At 45.7% G+C, this 19,115-nt stretch overlaps 1 protein-coding gene across 1 annotated transcript in view; it reads right to left on the bottom strand.

The window, feature by feature from the left end:
• The window catches only part of REC8 (REC8 meiotic recombination protein), a 241,705-nt gene that overhangs the window by 62,672 nt on the left and 159,918 nt on the right, over positions 1–19,115 (bottom strand). Inside the window, exons 10-12 of the mRNA XM_075828870.1 lie at positions 11,417–11,499; positions 10,735–10,799; positions 8,854–9,009 (exon numbers count right to left, since the gene is read on the bottom strand). Coding sequence (XP_075684985.1) covers positions 8,854–9,009; positions 10,735–10,799; positions 11,417–11,499 — 304 coding nt within the window. The remainder of the gene's footprint in view (positions 1–8,853; positions 9,010–10,734; positions 10,800–11,416; positions 11,500–19,115) is intronic.

Genomic DNA, 19,115 nt, shown 5'->3' on the forward strand with positions numbered 1-19,115 from the left:
GGACAGCAGTTCCACGGAGTAGCAGGGACTCCTAGCATCGTACATAAGTATGATGCTAGGAGCCCGGCTCCCTGCACTGTGGTCGGTCCGGTACTTGCGGCCGAAATACGTCCGTCAATTACGGACGTAATTAGTGTGTGTGCACATACCCTTACCGATCACATCTAAGTTCATAACTTAGATGTGATTGATAACAGGTGGATCCTGCCATTCAGAGACACGCAGGACCCGCTGACACTGAACCCGTCAGTGCTGCTGACCTGACGGATTCAGGTCTCAGCGCAAGATACAGCTGCTCAGTATACAGAATACAAACCAGATGTATCTCAAAAAGTTAAAATAATTTTTAATAAAGAATAATTAGTTGCACCAAACATACTGATACACATTTTTATACGAAAAAAAAGTTTTCAAAGGTGTTTATAGCCTTTAACCCGTTCCCGCAAATGGGCGTGACTGTACGTCCTGATTAACAGTACATTCCCGCAGTAGGGCGTACACTCACGCCCTGTAGATGAAGCTGGCACAGGAGCACATCCCGCTGTAACGTAGTTCAGTGTATTGTAAAGGGGATCAGATCTTCAAGTCACCGGGCAAGTGTAAAAAAAAAAAAAGTTAAAAAAAATGTTTACGAAAAAAAAAGTTTTAACTAATAAAAACAACAATCGCTCAGTTTCCCTGATCAAACACTTTATAATTAGAAAAAAACCTAAAAAAACTATGCATAATAGGTATCACCGTATTCGGAACGACCTGAACTCTAAAACTATCACGTTATTTTTACTGCACGGTGAACACCATCAATTTTTTTAATAAAAAACATTTCTTTTTTTGGCCATGTCTCAAATTTTTTTTTATAATAAGTGATCAAAAAGTCGCAGGTACACCAAAAAGTCCAAAGTACCCCACAGTGATATAAACTGAAAAATAAAAAAGTTATGGCTGTCAGAATCAGTGACACTAAAACATGATTTTTGTAGAAATTAGTATTTTTATTGTGGGAAAGTAGTAAAACGTAAAAAAAAAACAATTTAAATTTGGTATCGCTGTAATCGTATCGACCCACAGAATAAAGTTGACATGTTGTTTATACTACACGGTGAATACTGTGAAAACGAAGTAACACAGCAGTGCTAGAATTGCTGTTTTTTGGTTTTTCTTATCTCCCAAAAAATTGAATAAATAGTGATAAAAATAATTGATGTACCCCAAAATGGAACCAATGAAATGACAGCTCGTTCCACAAAAACAAGCCCTCACACAGATCCGTCAACGGAAAAATAACACGTTATGACTCAGAACGCAATGAAGGCCCAGACATATTTTTTTTTAGGTCCAGTAGTTTTTCACTAAAAAACCCACATCATAATTTGCTAGACCCCACAGGTGGACCCCATAGATGCAGCGGAGATGAGGACACTTTAGGGCCTTGTGCTGCTTATGGGGCTAGCGAAGAAGTCAAAGATTAGGAAATACTGGTGCGCAGATATTTGGTAAAATACCCGAAAAACCCGGCCTGTGCATAAAAGATTGGTTCAAAGCGTACCACACCAATCCATGGAGTATAAATTTTATTATTCATTCACCCCTGTAGCGTTCATGGCCGGGGACCGTCGGGTTTACTCACCCCCCCGGCGGCCGCAGCCATGGATCTGTGATCGCTGGCTCGCATCTCCTTCCCAGGAGATGCCAGCGCTCACTTCTGGTCCACTGTGTCCTGTAGGGTTCGCGCGCACGCTCATGCCCGGCCTTAAAGGGCCAGCGCGCGTACAAATGGAATCATCATCAACTGCCTATGATATGGTATTGAGTCACAGAAAAAATTTAAGTTGCCGTTTTCACTGCATGGTGAAAGCCGTAAAAGCAAAACCCCAAAAACAATGGAGGAATCCCAGTTTCTTGCAATTTCTGCCTGCAAAGAATTTTATTTTCAGTTTCCCAGTACATTAAATAGTACTTTAAATGGTGTCAATTGAAACTACAACTCCTCCCACAATAAATAAGCCCTCACACCGCTCTATTGACAGAAAGAAAAAAATAGTTATGGCTCTTGGAAAGCGGGGACGGAAAAAAACAAAAAGCAAAAAATGGATCAGTCCGGAAAGGGTTAATTAATTTCTTATAAAAAAACATTTATGACCATGTGGCGTACTCGGGAGAAATTGCTTTACAAATGTTAGGCAGCTTTTTCTCCTTTATTCTTTGTGAAAATGAAAAAATTCAACATTTTTGTGGAAATAATTTTCACGGCCTAATTCTAATAAATTCTGCAAAAGACCTGTGTGGTCTAAATGCTCACTATACCCCTAGATAGATTCCTTAAAGGGTGTAGTTTCCAAAATAGTCAATAGGAGGAGTGCCTGCAGGCAAACAGAACCCTTTTTCCAAAATGGGGTCACTTTTGGGGGATTTCCACTATTTTTGTCCCACAGGGGCTTTTCAAATGCGACATGAAACCACAAAACAATTTCAGCTAAATTTGAGCTCCAAAAGCCAAATAGTGCTCCTTCCCTTCTAAGCTCTGCTGTGTGTCCAAACAGCAGTTTATTGCCACATGTGGCATATGTCCCTAATCGGAAGAAATTGTTTTACAAATGTTAGGGTGCTTTTTCTCCTTTATTCCTTGTAAAAATTTTAACTTTCTAAGTTTTTTCAGAAAAAAAAGTTGATTTTAACACACTAATTCAAATAAATTTAGTAAAAAAACTGTGGGGTCAAAATGCTAACTATACCCCTAGAAAAATTCCTTGAGAGGTGTTGTTTTCAAAATGGGGTCACTTTTTGGGGGTTTCCACTGTCTTGGACCCTCCTGTGCATTGCAAATGCAACATGGCACTGAAAACTATTCCAGCAAAATCATCGCTCCAAAATCCAAATGGTGCTCCTTCTCTTCTGAGCCCTGCTGTAGGTCCAAACAGCAGTTTATTACCACATATGTTGTATTGCCGTAATCGGGAGAAATTGCTTTACAAATGCTGGGGTGTTTTTTCTCTTTTATTTCTTGTAAAAATGAATAAATTCTCAGTTTTTTTATTAAAAAAAGTAGATTTTCATCTTCACAGACTAATTCAAATACACTAGTCTGTCTGCAAATAGGGGGAATAGGCAGTTAGTCCAAAACAGCTTATGTTTTTCAGTGCACCTTTAAGGCCCTATTTACGCAACAGTTTTTAACGACCGTGTAACTGCGATTTTTTTTAATGGCTGTCACACGGCTGCATTAAAATCTGTTAACCCCAATGGGGCTATTCACGCGGCCTGAAGTCCCCAAGCAGAGTATCAGCTAGCGCTCTGCCCGGGGACTCGAGCACTGCTCCTGACGTCACTATCCATAAATGTGCAATGACGTCAGGAGTTTCCCATCACTCCAGCAATGGACCCAGGAAAGGTAAGAATAATACTTGTTTTGCTTTTTTTTATGTGTTACTGATTATTTCTTTTTTTGTGTTTTTTGACAGGTTCGCTTGTTGGACTACTTCGGATTCGAGGACTACTTCGATGACAGGATTTTTTTTTTTATTCTCAATAAAATAGTGCTGCACTATTTTGGTCATGATTTTTTTTTACCTGCAGTAGAAGCTTCTAAGGCATCTTTCACACCATGGTATTTATATCAGTTTACTGTATGTTGCGGGAAAGCTCCTGACGCATACAATAAATGGATCCATAGACCCCCCTATACACCCAACGGAGGCTAAAAAAGTTTTTTTGTGCTGCGTGGAATAGCTTTGAAGGCTGCGCTAATCCATGCATATGTAATGTGCTTTTATTTTTAACATGGGCGCCTATGCGTGATGGACAGTACAGACATCTGTTTTTTAAGACGTTTAATGCATCTCCTGGGAGCTTTATCAGCACATACATTATATTAATAGAAATACTGTGGTGTGAAAGCCGCCTAAGAGCGTCCAATGCAGATGTGAACACAGCCCAATGCTGACAATGATAAGGCTGCATTATTACATCTATCACCAATGTGGCTACAGCTAATGGTTTGCTGACTCCGCCTACTTGTGCTGGCCACACCCACAACATGGGGCCCCTTTTAGATTTTTTTCCAGGGCCACTTTAAGCTCCCAATCCGCCCCTGCTTGTGAGCCTGGCAGTGTGCCCAAACAGCAACATCTTATTGGAAAAAATGTAATTTTTCATTTTCACTGCCCATTTCTAATAAAATCTATGAGACACCTGTGGGGTCAAAATGCTCACTACACCCCTAGATGAATTCCACAATGGGTGTAATTTGCATAATGGAGTCACTTTTGGGGAGTTTCTACTGTACTGGTACCTTAGGGCTTTGCAAAAGCGACATGGTGCAGAGAAACCAATCCAGCAAAATCTGTGCTCCAAAAGCCAAATGGCGCTCCTTCATTTCTGAGCCATGCTGTGTATTCATACAGTCGTTTATGCCCACATATGGGGTATTTCCGTACTCCAGAGAAGTTTCTTTACAAATGTTGGGCTCCTTTTTCTCCTTTATTTGATTTTGAGCTAAAGCTACGTCTTAGTGGAAAAATATTCATTTTTCCATTTTCACTGCCCAATTTGAATAAAATCTATAGAACACCTGTGGGGTCAAAATGCCCACTATACCCCTATGTGAATTCCTTGTGGGGTGTAGTTTCCAAAATGGGGTCTTTTTTTAGGTGTTTCCTTTGATTTGCCACCACAACACCTCTTCTAACCTGACATGGTGCGTAAAATATATTCGAATAAAAAGAAGGCCTCAAAATCCTCTAGGTGCTCCTTTGCTCCTGAGGCCTGTGTTTCAGTCCATTAGCACACTAGGGCCACATGTGGGATATTTCTAAAAACTGCAGAATCCAGGCAATAAATATTGAGTTACGTTATGTGCTATTCCAGATGTTTCATGGCATATTCCCTGTTCGGCACTGCATACAGAATGAGATGAGATGGAGTCATGGCCATGAATGCATGCTCTTTCTCTACTGTAGTTTACGGTAGTGGCCAAATGCCCCCAAAAGTGATACCCTACCTGCCAGACATTTATGGCATATATAGTAGATATACCTCTTTTTGCCGCCTTTGGCAACGGTACAATCTGAAAATGTGGCCTTTGAACCAGAAAAGACTGCTCACTCCTGCTTTATAGCCTCAGGTGTATACAATGTTTTAAAAATAATATCATAAGGCGCGACTGACGGTGCTCAATGGTGGATGCGTCAGGAGCTCCGTACCGTCTCAGCACCCAAGCTGCTACTTTAAGCTGGTGACTTTTTTTTTTTTTTTTTATAGCTGGTAACTGGATATTTTTTGCCTATACTTACCTTATGTGTCCCTCCAGCTTCGGCTCAAAGAGAATGTGAAGAAAACCTTGGCTTGTGGCATTGCTCTAAACAGGCCTCACTTCCAAACATAGAACCCATGGGTTTGCAGGCTCCCGCCCCTGTCCATGACAAGCTAAAGGCCTCTCTGCCAGATGACTAAGCTATGGCCCTACGGTAAGCCTGCTCTTAGCAGCTTAAAGCTGCAGTCAGATTTCTTTGGCCCTGAGTCCTCTCCTCTGTGGATTAAAAAAAAATGGCCTACATGTTGTCTCAGGCCTCTGGAGCGGGAGAACCCGCCATAGCACCTCAGCCGGGCTGTTCAGGAGACAAGGCACTGATAGCTAGATTTTTCCAGGTATTGCAACAGGAGCTGGAAAAATGTGTGTAGCAAACTCACTTCTGATCTTACAATGGAGTTCAGGGACTGGTGCCACCGTATTGATACATTTGAAACTAAATTGGATGCCACAGTGGCTAAAGCCAACAAATGCTGACAACATTTCGGATCTATACACTCAATTGGAACAGGTGACCTCGAAAATAGAGGACTTAAAAAACAGATCTCGGAGGGTTAACTTCCGTAAACGCGGACAACCGGAGTCTGTCCTGGACCTTGAAAATGCCTTACAGGAGCTATAGAAAAACCAAATTCCAGGGATACCAGACATATTCTATGAAACTGACTGCGTCCATAGGACCTTGACAGGGCCACACCAAGATGACCAACCTAGGGACATTGTAGTATAACCTATATTCTAAAAAACAAAGGATAGCCTGCTAGATCCAAAGCTTCTATTACCATTGGGACTCTTAAAGTCCAAATTTTTGCGGACATTGCACCACTCACAATTAAAAAAAAAAAATAATACACATTCTGGCTTAATATGACACCAAATACCGCTGGAGTCTCCCCTTTCATCTGCGGTTTACCCATCAAAACCGCTCCCATGCGTTTTCCACATTACAGGACAGGGAGCGCCTCCTAGAAAGGCTACTTCTGCTTTCAAAAGATGGCCTCTTTACCTCATGATCCTCCACTGTGGATCAGCATTTATTTCCGCTGTGGGAAAAGCCCAAGGAGACGTACATGTCCCAGTATCCTTACTAGAACTCTGACCCTGTTTCGCTTGTGGCGGGTTACTATGAATTAATGGACATCTGTGCTGCTTGTGACATTTCTCTCCACCGTTAATGTCCAGGTTAATTGAGGGGAACCCTTTAGACCCCTTCTTCCCTTCCGCACCAAAATGTTGCAATTCATATTAGCTCCTTTTTTTCCCTCTTCTTTCTCACCTGACCTACCTTTCCTTCTATTCCTCCTGGTCACTACTCTTGTTTATTACTCGCTAAGATGAGTACCCACACCTTAGGAATGTTCCCTGTATTTATTTTGGGGGATGTCCCTATTTCTGCCACCTTTAGGCGCTTTATAGTTGCGGTGCTGATGCTTGTTTATTGGATATTTCTGTTGCTTTAATTCTATGCCTCACTGTTGGATTTCGTGCATTTGTTTTCTTTCCCTCTTGTTTGTGTTGCTCCCTTTTTATGTTCTTTTTCCTCCCTCCTTTTAGGACTATTTATTGCATTCGCAGTGTTCCGCTGTCAGTTGCCCTGAAAATGCGGTTTCTTTGCTATACATCATAGCGCCTAGCGGTGTCCCTCCAGGCCAGCCTTTACTATTTAATATTGTGTCTTGCAATGTGAAGGGGTTTAACTTCCCGTTGAAATGTAGAAAGGCCTTTTAGCATTATCGCATTATGGGAGCCGAGTTCCTTATATTACAGGAAACACATTTTGCCGCACACTCTGTTCCTTCTTATTTGCACAGGTGGTTCCCCACATTCTTTTTGGTGACCAGAAATATGGTGTGGCGATCTGCTTTTCTAACCGAGTCTTCTTTATGCTACATAACACAATGTTTTGGGCAGCTCACAAGGCCACCATTCGTGGGAAATGGATTTATATGACTTCCCGTCTGAATAGATCCCAAAATAGAAAGCCATCTCCGAAAATGAAAGGGATCTCAACTCATATGAGAACGCAAAGCTCATTCTGAAAGGGACTTGCAGGGTAAATTAGAGGAGACATGGACCGAACTTAATATGGTACTGACTGTCCGTACAGAAAAAAGTTTGAGATGGTCCGAATATAAATTATTTTCCCAAGGGGATAAGCCGTTGGCAAGGAGACTTTCTCCCAGGCAATCACTGAGAGAGTCTCCCAAAATCCGAAACAGATAATGGATGAATTCTATCATTTCTATCAAGCTCCTTCTCAGGGATTGGATTGGACAACAGCAGAGTATTTTTTGACAGAGGCCCAGTTGCCAACCCTTGGTCCTTCCCATGTTGACCTCATGGAGAAGGACATTACCTCGTATAAAGTCTTAGTGGCTATTAAAACTGAGAAGTCTTCCAATTCCCCTGGTCTGGATGGATTTGGAGCATTGTATTAAAAGAATACCATTCTGGCTCATCACCTTACAGCTCTCTTTAAATGTACACTAACTATTCAAATATCTTATGCTAATCTAATAGTATACCTGATATAGATCACCTTTGTAATTGACTTACTGTTAAAATGTAGTTGTTTTATCCATGCAAATTCCATAAAGTTACTGAAACTCTCTTCCTGTAATCTGTTGTCCACCCCCTGTTGTTAAACAAAGTCAATCCCTGGTTATAACGCAGAATTGACGGGCTGCAGAATGTGGGAGTGTGTCTCCTCACTGCCTGCCTTTAGAAGTCTATGGAAAGGGAAGGCAGACCAGGAGGAGGGAGCAGAGAGAGTGAGTCAGACAAAGACACCCTGTCAATACAAGTCTATTGAGGAGGGGAGCGGTGAGCAGAGGGAGGAAAATCTCTGATTGATGGGGTTCCACTTCTGCGACCCTCATCTATCAGGAGAATGACCTTTCTCTGCTCCCCTATTCAGCACTCCTGAGTGTTTTCAACTTCCATGAATTACAATAGATAGAGCCGCACACATGCACGGTCATCACTCCATGTCGTCTCCTACTCTCTGGGACACTTAAAGCATATCAACAGTATATACAATAAATCTCTGATTGGTGGGGTTTCACTTCCGGGACTCACCTATCAGGAGAATGAGCTTTTCCTGCTCCCCTATTCAGCACTCCAGAGAAGAAAAGACTGGGTGGAGGTATAGAATCAGCAGTGTGTTTACAACTCCCATTAACAACAATGGATAGAGCCGCACACATGCACAGCCATCTCTCCGTAAATGTCTCAAATAGAAATACCTTTTTAAAGGATCACTCTAGGTAATACTGACGCACTGCATTATGTCTAGTACAGGGCCTGAGTGGGCAGTGAATGACAGAGATATTTAAGCTGCAACAAAGAGAATACCAGTCATGCACCATCACCTCAGGCCTGTGCTAGGCATAAAACAGTAACAGTTTATGCCCCCCATAACAGTGCCAGCCACACAGTGACCTCCATAACAGTGCCGCAGGGGGACGCACATAATGGCTTTGCGTGCCGCAGGTTGTGCACCCCTGTAATAAAGGGTTTCTGAGCTCTTGTCTGGAAGACATACATACCACTGGCTGGGTATATATAATGGGGTCACTGGTTTGCTCCTGCATAACCATGTGTCCAATCTGTGTATCTTTGTCAACTATTAGACTGGTTCTCCGCACAGCATGTCTTACTGGTGGTAGATGTTCAGCTTCAAGGGGCACATCAGGCAGCATTAACTGGTCAGAACAGAACAAATTGTGGTAAGAAACCTTATTTGTGTGTAAGCAGTAAAACTTTTTCCCATTTTAACAAGTGATGGCATATTGCTAGTTTATGCCATTACTCGCTGATCGGTGGGGGTCTATCCAATGATCGCATGAACTAACCACTCCTGTCCATGCACTGTGCAGTGAACTGCCACTTGGAACGCTGCTGCCCTTTCATGCTATAGAGCGGCAGGGGTCTCAGTAGTTGGACCCACAGTGATCAACAAGTGAGAGCATATCCTAATTTATTAAGACTGGCGTTTCATATTCCAGTCTTAAAAGAAAGTAAATTAGAGTAAGAATCAATACATTTATTAAGAGGCGAATCCTTCGGCCAACCATGCATCACAATTGTGGCTGCAATGACCGCGGCCATGCGCCATCCATTTTCCCCTTCCCATCGTCCATGAAATAAAAAAGAACCATACTCTCCTCACCGCTCCTCTTCTCCTGTCCGGGTCCCCTCAGGCTCCATAAGTATGTCGCCCGGCTCATACAAGGTCCTGACACCAAGCAGTGTCAGGGCCGTATATGTGACGCAGCACTTAACGTCGTCAGTGCTGCGTCTGATAGAATGTCCTGGTGCTGCCTGGCGTCAGGACCTTGTATCCTTGTATGAACCGCAGATGCCGAGGGAGCCTGAAGGGACCCGGAAAGGAGGATCGGTGAGGTAAGCATTCCTTTTTTTTTAATTGTCTGATGGGGGGCTGGGGTAGTCCGATGGGGAAAGCAAGGTAGGAGGCTCAGCACGGGCCTCTACCTTGCTATGCCCCACAGAATGAAATCTATGCGAGCTAGGAGCTGGCGTAGATTTCCACTATAAATTATGCCAGTTTTTTACCTTAAATTATAATAAATTTGTCCAGCCGCTGTGGCACTGGCCCCTTTTGGGAACCCACGCCTCCTTGTCACAAAACTGGCGAGGGCATAGTAAAAAGGCCAAAAGCCATAATTTTGCATTGCAAATTGACACTTTTGGGACATTTTGCTAATTTTCTACGCCAGAAAACTGGAGAAAGGTTCATTTATATTATTCATCATCAATCCTCTAATAAAGATAGTATTGCAACAATGGCTTATACACAAGCAAATGTTTACAAAGGTAGACACAAAATATGTGAAAAAACAATCTATGTACTGTCAGGGCAACACAAGTACACAAACCGTAAGCAGTCATTGGATAAAATACTGGCGTATAGATTGAAAGCAATTTTCGAAAATTAATCAAAATCCAGATGAGCATTATCAGATTTGAATAGAATATGGTAGTTACATCACATCTAATCCTATTTCTAACACCCCAATGGAAAACAAGCACAAAGGATAGGAGGTTATCCAGTTTGCATTCTGTTTTTCTGTAAGTGGTACTAAGGGCAGGATCATAGGGAAGGCACAATGGGTACCTCGTTGGGTACTTAGGGGGCCTCTACCACCCGCCCTACTTGCCCTGGTTCTATCTCTCTCTCTTTTCTAGCCTAGAAGAGGTCGAAATTGCAATAGCTAATCAGTTGGGGTCTGAGTTCTAGAGGTGGGATAGGTGCCCTCACCAAGTTTTTTGCCCAGGGGCCTCCTCAAGCCTTAATCCAGCCCTGCGGGTACTGGTAGTTAAGCCTTGGTGAACCCTTGGTGAAAAATAAACAATAATAATGTACATGTACAGCATATAGAATAAAGAGAAAACACTAGGCAATATACCTGTGGACTGGGTGGATGAGGAGAGACATGGAGAGGTGCAGGTATTGGAGACGGTAAAACACCCTCTAAAGAGATTGGCATCAAAAGATTTAAAAAAAAGATAATTATAGTCACACATATTATATGCACGTTTTAGGCTCTGTTCACATTTATGTCAGAGGCTCCGCCATTTTTGCTGGATAAAATAGAGCAGCATGCAGCGATATTTTATCCTGGCAAAATTATGGAAATTGTAAACGTAAACTCAACAGAAATGACTAAAGTCAAAGGGTTCCGCCAATCGTCGTTAGTTTCCGTCATGCGATGGATACGGAACTTTTGTTTTTCTCGTCGTTCGGCTCCTATGACCAAGCAGTACCACAGAAAACAGAACGCAAATGTGAACATAGCCTTACTCAAAGAATTATAACTGATTACTGCCATCCAATGCAAAATAATACTTCCATACAGTGCCCACACAATACTTCAATTCAGTTCCCAAATAATACCTCTGTACAGTGTCCCAATAATGCTGCCATATAATCCCCATAATACGTCGTATACTGCTCACACAATACTGTTCAGTATTCATAAGTCTAGGAAATTATATGTATCTGGCACATGCCATTGTGAGAGTCGTTTAACTAATTTTGTACTACTTTATTAAACCAATTCATACATGACACCCAGGCCTGTTTCTTACCTGGAAAAAATTCTATTGGTTGTCTTGTTACTTCATCCAGAAGAGCTGCAGCATCAGGCTCTGAAAGCATCTCTGAAGGAAGACTACATAGAAGACAAAGAGTGAAATAAATGGATTGTTGTACTCACCGTAAAATTATTTTCTCATTGGATGACACAGCACCATAGATATAGGTCCCTGCCACGGGGAAGCTGACACTAGGCATAAATAATAGTGGTGGCTCCTCCTATGCAGGCTATAACCCTCTTACAGGCACAAAGCTAATCAGATTGTGCAAAAGCAGTAGGAGAAGTCCCAGTGGAGAAGCAACAGAAAACCAAACATATCCTGATCCCAGGAGAAAACTAAACCAAACCACCAGAAAGCCTGGGTCCACGAATGAACCACAATGGTGGGGGTAGGATCTATTTTCCTTAATGAATTCAATGATAAAAGGATTTTAGGATGAGTACAAAAATCCAATTTTCTTCTTAGCATCATTCCTATATATAACTCCCAGGCTGGTATATACAAGAATGATGAGGTTCTATACAGTGATGATGGCTGGTATATACAGGCATCATCCATGTATATAACCCCCATCATCCCTGTATATACGAGCCATTATTCCTGTATATAACCCCCATCATTTCTGTATATACAAACTACCATCCCTGTATATAACCACCGTCTGTATATACCAGCCAGGGCCGCACTTCCCATGAGGCGAGGTGAGCCTGCGGCGGCACCACCGAGCTAAAAATAGGGGGCGGCATTTTGTGCATACGGGCCGGGGGGGCATACTTTATCTAGCAGATGTACAGCACGATAGGTGCACGACTGCTAGTACATTCTTCTCTCACGCTGCACGTGCCTCGAGAGAGGAGCATAGGGAAGCTGGAGGTCTGCAGGAGAATTCTCTCTCCTGAGGAAAAGAAGAAGAAGAGAGTGGCTGGTAAGTAATAAGGTGAGGGCAGGAGGCTGAGTTTTTGTTGTTAAAGACTAGAGCGTCAGAGCGCCGCTTACTGTGCTCAGCCTCCTGCCCCCACTAATTTAAAAGTGATGGGCCGACATTGGTGGGGGAGTGGTTATCTGAGCATCTTGCTGACAGCGGTGGGCTCTGTGGTGGGAATAATACCACCATAGTGTCCTTAGTAGCTACCATACTGAAAGGGGGGGATCTGAGCATCTGACTGACTGCAGTGGGCATTATGGGGGCACCCCATCTCGCAGTCTTTTAGCTACTGAGGGCTCTATGGGGGGATTATTCTCCCCCACAGAGCCCTCAGCAGTCCGTCAGATGCTCAGCCCCCCCCTGCAGTATAATCCCCACCATAGAGCCCTATGTAGTTATTATACTGTAAGGGAGGGGGTCAGAGCATCTGACTAACTGCTGAGAGCTGTATGGGGAGATAACTCCCCACACAGAGCTGTCAGAGTCACTTAGACCCCCCTTGCAGTATAATTTCCCCCATAGCACCCTCAGTAGTTATTATACTGCTAGGGGAGGGGTGTCTGACTGCTTCAACTGTAATTAAGTTTAAAAAAACATTGACATGTCACACTGACATATAACAACTTTTGATCGGTGGGGGTCCGAGCACTGGGACCCCACTGATCGCTAAAATGAAGCGTCAGAAGTGCTAGGGTGAGCGCTTTTCCGCTTAGTGTCTGATCGCCTTTTCTCGGATCGGTGTACGGGCGCATAGACTAACAGCGCTCACCCAAGCACTTCTGCCTCTTCGTTTTAGTGATAAGTGGGGGTCTCAGTGCATGGATGTCCACCGACCAAAACTTCTGACATGTCAGTGTAAGATGACATTTTTCTTTTAAAAGTTTAGTTACACTACTACATGTTATAATTTTTATTAGAGGAGTCCCTGTATTAGCGTTTCTGCCGCAAAGGACCTCCCAGATGCGCCAGAATTATTAATATCTCTTAATATTTCTGGCGCATCCCTAGGTCCTGTGCACCACAATAGAGATTAGAGTTCACTGACCTCTAGTTTCTATTGCGGCGCAGGGGAGAAGACAAGACTGGTGTAGGTGAGTATAAGTTTTTTTATTTTTGCAAATTTCTGTTATGCCGCTTCCACTGGACTGTTTGGACTACATCGAAGATTCGTTGGACTACATCGATGATTTACACTTAATTCTTTATAAAAAACTAAAATAAAATGGTCAAAGACGTTTGTGTGGGGGAGTATTTATTTCAATTAAAAAAATATATTTTGTGTCTGTTTTTTTAATACTTTATTAGTGCCTTAGTAATGGAAGTTGTCTCATTGACCACGTCCACTACTTAGGCGGGGCTTAGCGTTAGCTAGTAAAAGGGATAACCCCCCATTATTACCCCGATACCCACCACCACCAGAGGTGCCGGGAAGATCCGGGTGCAATCCAGTACCCGACTGTAAGTTCTATGGCCGCGGACCGTCGTCCTGACAAACCCCCTGACAGCCGCGGCCATGGACGAGTGAGTGCCCGGCGGCATCTCCCTCCTGGGAGACGCCGGCACTCACTTCCGCATCTAGGTACTGGATCCTGTAGGGTGCATGCGCACGCTCGTGATCGGCCTTAAAGGGCCAGTACGTGCACATGCAGAATATCTGCAAATTAGCCCAGAATGCCTCTGGACTATAAAAAGGACTATGCCCTTCCATCCTTGCCTGAATATTGCTGTGTTACCTAGTCTGTCTTTGCAAATGGTCCCTTAGTGTTTCCCAGTTTCCAGTGTTCCATTTCTGCTTTCAGTATCCCGTGCTATCATGCCCCTGTGCCTTAAAGTGTTGGAGTCGTGTTGTGCTCTCTGCTGTGTTGCACCCCGCCTGGTGCCTGCCTACTACCGGAGCCTCATCTCAGCCTGAAACCACCGCTACTGTCTACGTTGCCTCAGGTATCCTTTCCACAACTGTAGACATTGCCTATACCTATTTGGCCAGCTGCTATCCCGCTATGCGGTACGGCCCAGTGAGTCCACACCCCGCGCTGTGACAGTACGCTCAGGCCATGGACCCCGCTGGTTAATTCAAGGGCCTGTCACCTCAAGCCATGCAAGTGGATCTGCAGGACCTGCGAACTCGACAGGATCAACTCCTTGTGGCAGTAAACGCTATGGCACAACAGCTAGGGGCGCTAGCTGCTTCCTCCTCTGCTCCTGTTCCAGTTTCTCCGGCTAACTCTCCTGCTACACCTCCTGTCAGCACCAGTTCTGATCCCCGATTCTCGCTGCCACTACCGCCTCGTTTCAACGGAGACGAAAGCGCATGCTGGGGATTTCTCAATCAGTGTCACATTCACTTCACCTTGCATGCCAGAGCATTTCCCTCGGACGGCGCCAGGATCGCCTTCATTGTTTCACTGCTTGCTGGAAAGGCCCTGGCGTGGGAGAACCCTATCTGGGAACGACAGGGACCTGAGACCCGTGACTTCAAGGGGTTCCTGCGGTTATTCCGAACTGTGTTTGAGGAGTCTGGACGAGTCTTGTCGGCAGCTACCTCCCTACTGAACCTTCGCCAGGAGGACACCTCCGTGGGTGAGTACACCATCCAGTTCTGGACCCTGGCAGGTGAGCTGTCCTGGAACAACGAGGCATTGGTAGCTTCCTTCCGGCATGGACTTTTATCGGAGATCAAAAATGAACTGGCTGCCCGTGATCTATCACCTACCCTGGACGACCTCATTTTACTTGCTACCCGGGTTGATATGAGGCTCAGGGAAAAATCCCAAGAGGTTCATCGGGAGAGAAGACTTCCTAGGTTGGCTCCCAACTTCCAGCAACCCCTCTTGTCCTCATCTGTTGCCCCACCTGAGGAGCCTATGCAGGTGGATCAACTTAAACTATCTGTCTAGGAGAAACAGCTCAGGTGCACTTCCAGACTTTGTCTATATTGCGGCCTCGGAGGCCATGTCGTGTGCCTGTGTCCCCAGAAGCCAAAAAACTCCAAGCCTAGGATTGGTTGGGGAAACAACCCTGGGCGACACAGAATTTGACAGAGAACTTTTTTTCACGTTGTCTATTCCTGTGACTATTGTCGCTGGTGAGAGGACCCATTTGGCCTCTGCCTATCTGGACTCTGGCTCTGCAGTCAATTTTATACGCAGAGACCTAGTGGATCTCCTTCCGTTAATCGTTGCCTCAGTAAATGGACTGCCTCTGCCCGACCCTATATTGTCTGTGACCAAACCACTGAGGCTACAAGTGGGAGCCCTTCATTCTGAGCTCATCTCCTTTTACCTCCTGTCCAGGGCCGTCAACCCTATGCTGCTGGGTTTGCCTTGGCTCAGTCTACACGCCCCCGTGCTGGATTGGAACTCCGGAGAGGTCTTCCAGTGGGGTCCAAGTGCCTCAACCGCTGCCTTGGGCATATCCATCCGGTTCAGCCTCCTCCGCATCAGTCATTGGCAGAGTTGCCCCCTTGCTACTCTCAATTCTCCGATGTCTTCAGCAAGAAGGAGGCAGAGACGTTGCCCCCACACCAGGCATATAACTGTCCTATTGACTTGGTTCCTGATTCATCTCCTCCCCATGCTAGGGTATACCCTCTCTCCTTACCTGTGACCCAGTCTATGTCTGCCTATATCAAGAAGAATTTAGAGAGGGCCTTCATACGCAAATCCTCATCCACGGGAGAGGCCGGGTTTTTCTTTGGTAAAACGAAAGGCGGATGTAAAGGATCTGCCAGGCACAGCTTCGGGGATAACATAGGTAATCAGTCTGCACCTGAATCTACGTCTCTGAGACTGACTCCATCTTCCACCACTCAGGATGGCAGGCTTAGGAGTGGGAGAGCCTATCGCAGCCTGGCCAGACGGAGCTAGCTCCCGCCCTCTGTCTATTTATACCTGCCTTTCCTGTTCCTCCTTTGCTTGTGGCTCTTCTCGTGTGGTTTCCTGGCCCAGCTACAGCTCCTAACTATTTCATCCTGCTCCATACTGACCCTGGCTTACTGACTACTCTCCTGCTCTGCGTTTGGTACCTCGTGCTCTCCTGTTTTGACTTGGCTCGTTCACCACTCTGGTTGCTCACGGTGTTGCCGTGGGCAACTGCCCCTTTCCCTTTGCTTGTATTCCCTTGTATGTTTGTCTCGTGCACTTACTGAGCGTAGGGACCGCCGCCCAGTTGTACCCCGTCGCCTAGGGCGGGTCGTTGCAAGTAGGCAGGGACAGAGTGGCGGGTAGATTAGGGCTCACTTGTTCGTTTCCCTACCCCCGTCATTACAGCGGATCTCTCCGACCATGCACTGACTACCGGGCCCTCAACCAGATCACGGTAAAGAACAGATACCCGTTGACTTTGATTTCAGAACTGTTTGATCAGATACGGGGAGCCTACAACCGAATCCAGATTCGTTGGGGTGACGAATGGAAGAAGGCATTTAATACTCGAGAAGGGAAATACGAATACCTGGTGATGCCCTTCGGCCTGTGTAACGCTCCCGCGGTCTTCCAAGAGTTCGTCAATGACATCTTCCGTGATCTCCTCTATGTCTGTGTTGTGGTGTATCTCGATGACATTTTGATTTTTTCCCCCAGATCCAGCGACTCATCAGAGACATGTCCGTCAAGTCTGCCAAGCTGGAGAAGTGAATGTTCGAGAAAAAGTCTCTACCGTTCTTCAGCTACATCATCTCTGAGAAAAGTTTTCAAAATGGATCCTGAGAAGGTAAAGGCTGTCATGGAATGGCCACGCCCTCAAGGCTTAAGGGCCATACAGAGCTTCTTGGCATTCGCCAACTTCTACCGGCTGTTCATCCCCAACTTCTCCTCACTGACAGCTCCAATCTCTACTCGCACCAAAAAGGGCATTAACGCCAAGGTGTGGACTCCAGAAGCAGAGGCTGCATTTAGGGGCTTAAAGAAGGCCTTCACATCAGCCTCAATCTTGTGTCTCTGCAGTTTTCGTTGGAGGTGGACGCCTCCTCTGTTGGTGCTGGCACACTTCTATTCCAGAGAGGCTTCAAAGGCAAGAAGGTGGTATGTGACTATTACTCCAAGCTTTTTTCTCCCGCCGAATGCAACTACTCGATTTGAGATCGGGAGTTACTGGCTATCAAGCTGGCTCTGGAGGAGTCGAGACACCTACTAGAGGGCGCAGCTCATCCAATCCTAATATTCACGGCCTACAAGAACCTCACCTATCTCCAGACGTCCTAGCGGCTGAACCACAGTCAGGCTAGGTGGTCGCTGTTCTTCGCCCAGTTCCAGTTTAAGCTCCACTACCGCCCTGCCGACAAGAATGTGAGGGCCGATGCCTTGTCCAGGTCGTTCTAGACAGAGGACACCATGTCACGAGGCGGCTCAGTGGACCCACTAGGCCGTACCACTGTAGCAGGGTGGCAGCTGGCCAAACAACAGGAAACCGCAGCAATACAATGTCCTGCACAAGGGTACCTGGGTAGTCCAGACAGTGGCCGCAGCTCTGGCACAGATGGAGAAGAGCGCAGCCCCCTGGCTACATATTGCTATGGACATTGTCACGGACCTGCCGCCCCCTGCTGGATGCAGTACGGTCTGGGTGGTGGTGCACCGATTCTCCAAGATGGCTCATTTTGTTCCACTGACTGGCCTACTGTAATGACGGGGTAGGGAGACAGACAGGTGAGCCCTAATCTACCCGCCACTCCGTCCCTGCCTACTTGCACGACCCATCCTAGGCGACGGCGTACAACTGGGCGACGGTCCCTATGCTCACTATGTGCACGACAGACAAACAGACAAGGGTACACAGAAGCTAAGGGAAATGGGGCAGTTGCCCACGGCAACCCGTGAGCAACAAGAGTAGTGAACGAGCCGAGTCAAACCAGGAGTGTACGAAGTACCAAACGCAGAGCAGGAGCGTAGTCAGTAAAGCCAGGGTCGATATGAAGTAGAGGTCAATAGTAATAGCAGGAACCGCAGAGCCAGGAAACAAGAGAGAATCACAGGCAAAGACAAGCAGCAAATGAAGGTATAAATAGACCGAGGGCGGGAGATAGAACCGTCTGGCCAGGCTCTGATAGGTTCTCCCACTACTCAGCCTACCAGCCTGAGTGGTAGCAGATCGAGTCAGTCTATCAGACCTAGGAGCAGATGCAGACTGATTAACCACTGGCGTCGACACAGAAGCTGTGTCTGGCAGATCCTTTACAGTACCCCCCTTTTATGAGGGGCCATTGGACCCTTCCTAGGTGGTCCTGGCTTATTGGGGAACCGAAGATGGAACCTCCTGAGCAATACCCCAGCGTGAACATCCCGGGCGGGTACCCAAGTCCTCTCTTCAGGCTCGTATCCTCTCCAATGGACCAGGTACTGGAGGGAGCCTTGGACCATCCTGCTGTCCACAATCTTGGCCACCTCCAATTCTACCCCTTCAAGGGTGAGAACAGGGACCGGAGGTTTCCTCGAGGTAACCAAGGACGGGGAGCAGCGTTTCAGGAGGGAGGCATGAAACATGTCGTGTATTTGAAAAGACGGGGGTAACTCCAGCCGGAAGGAGACAGGGTTAAGGACCTCAATGACCTTGTACGGCCCTATAAACCGGGGAGCAAATTTTTTGGACGGAACTTTAAGGCGCAAATTTTTTTGAAGACAGCCACACCAGATCCCCTACCACAAACAAGGGGTTAGCAGAACGTCTTCTATCTGCCTGAGTCTTTTGTATGCTCTGGGACGCCTCTAGGTTCTTCTGAACCTGGGCCCAGACTGTGCACAGTTCCCGATGAACGACATCTACCTCGGG

The sequence above is a fragment of the Rhinoderma darwinii genome, chromosome 1 (assembly GCF_050947455.1).
Source record: "Rhinoderma darwinii isolate aRhiDar2 chromosome 1, aRhiDar2.hap1, whole genome shotgun sequence".
Taxonomy (NCBI): Eukaryota; Metazoa; Chordata; class Amphibia; order Anura; family Rhinodermatidae; genus Rhinoderma; species Rhinoderma darwinii.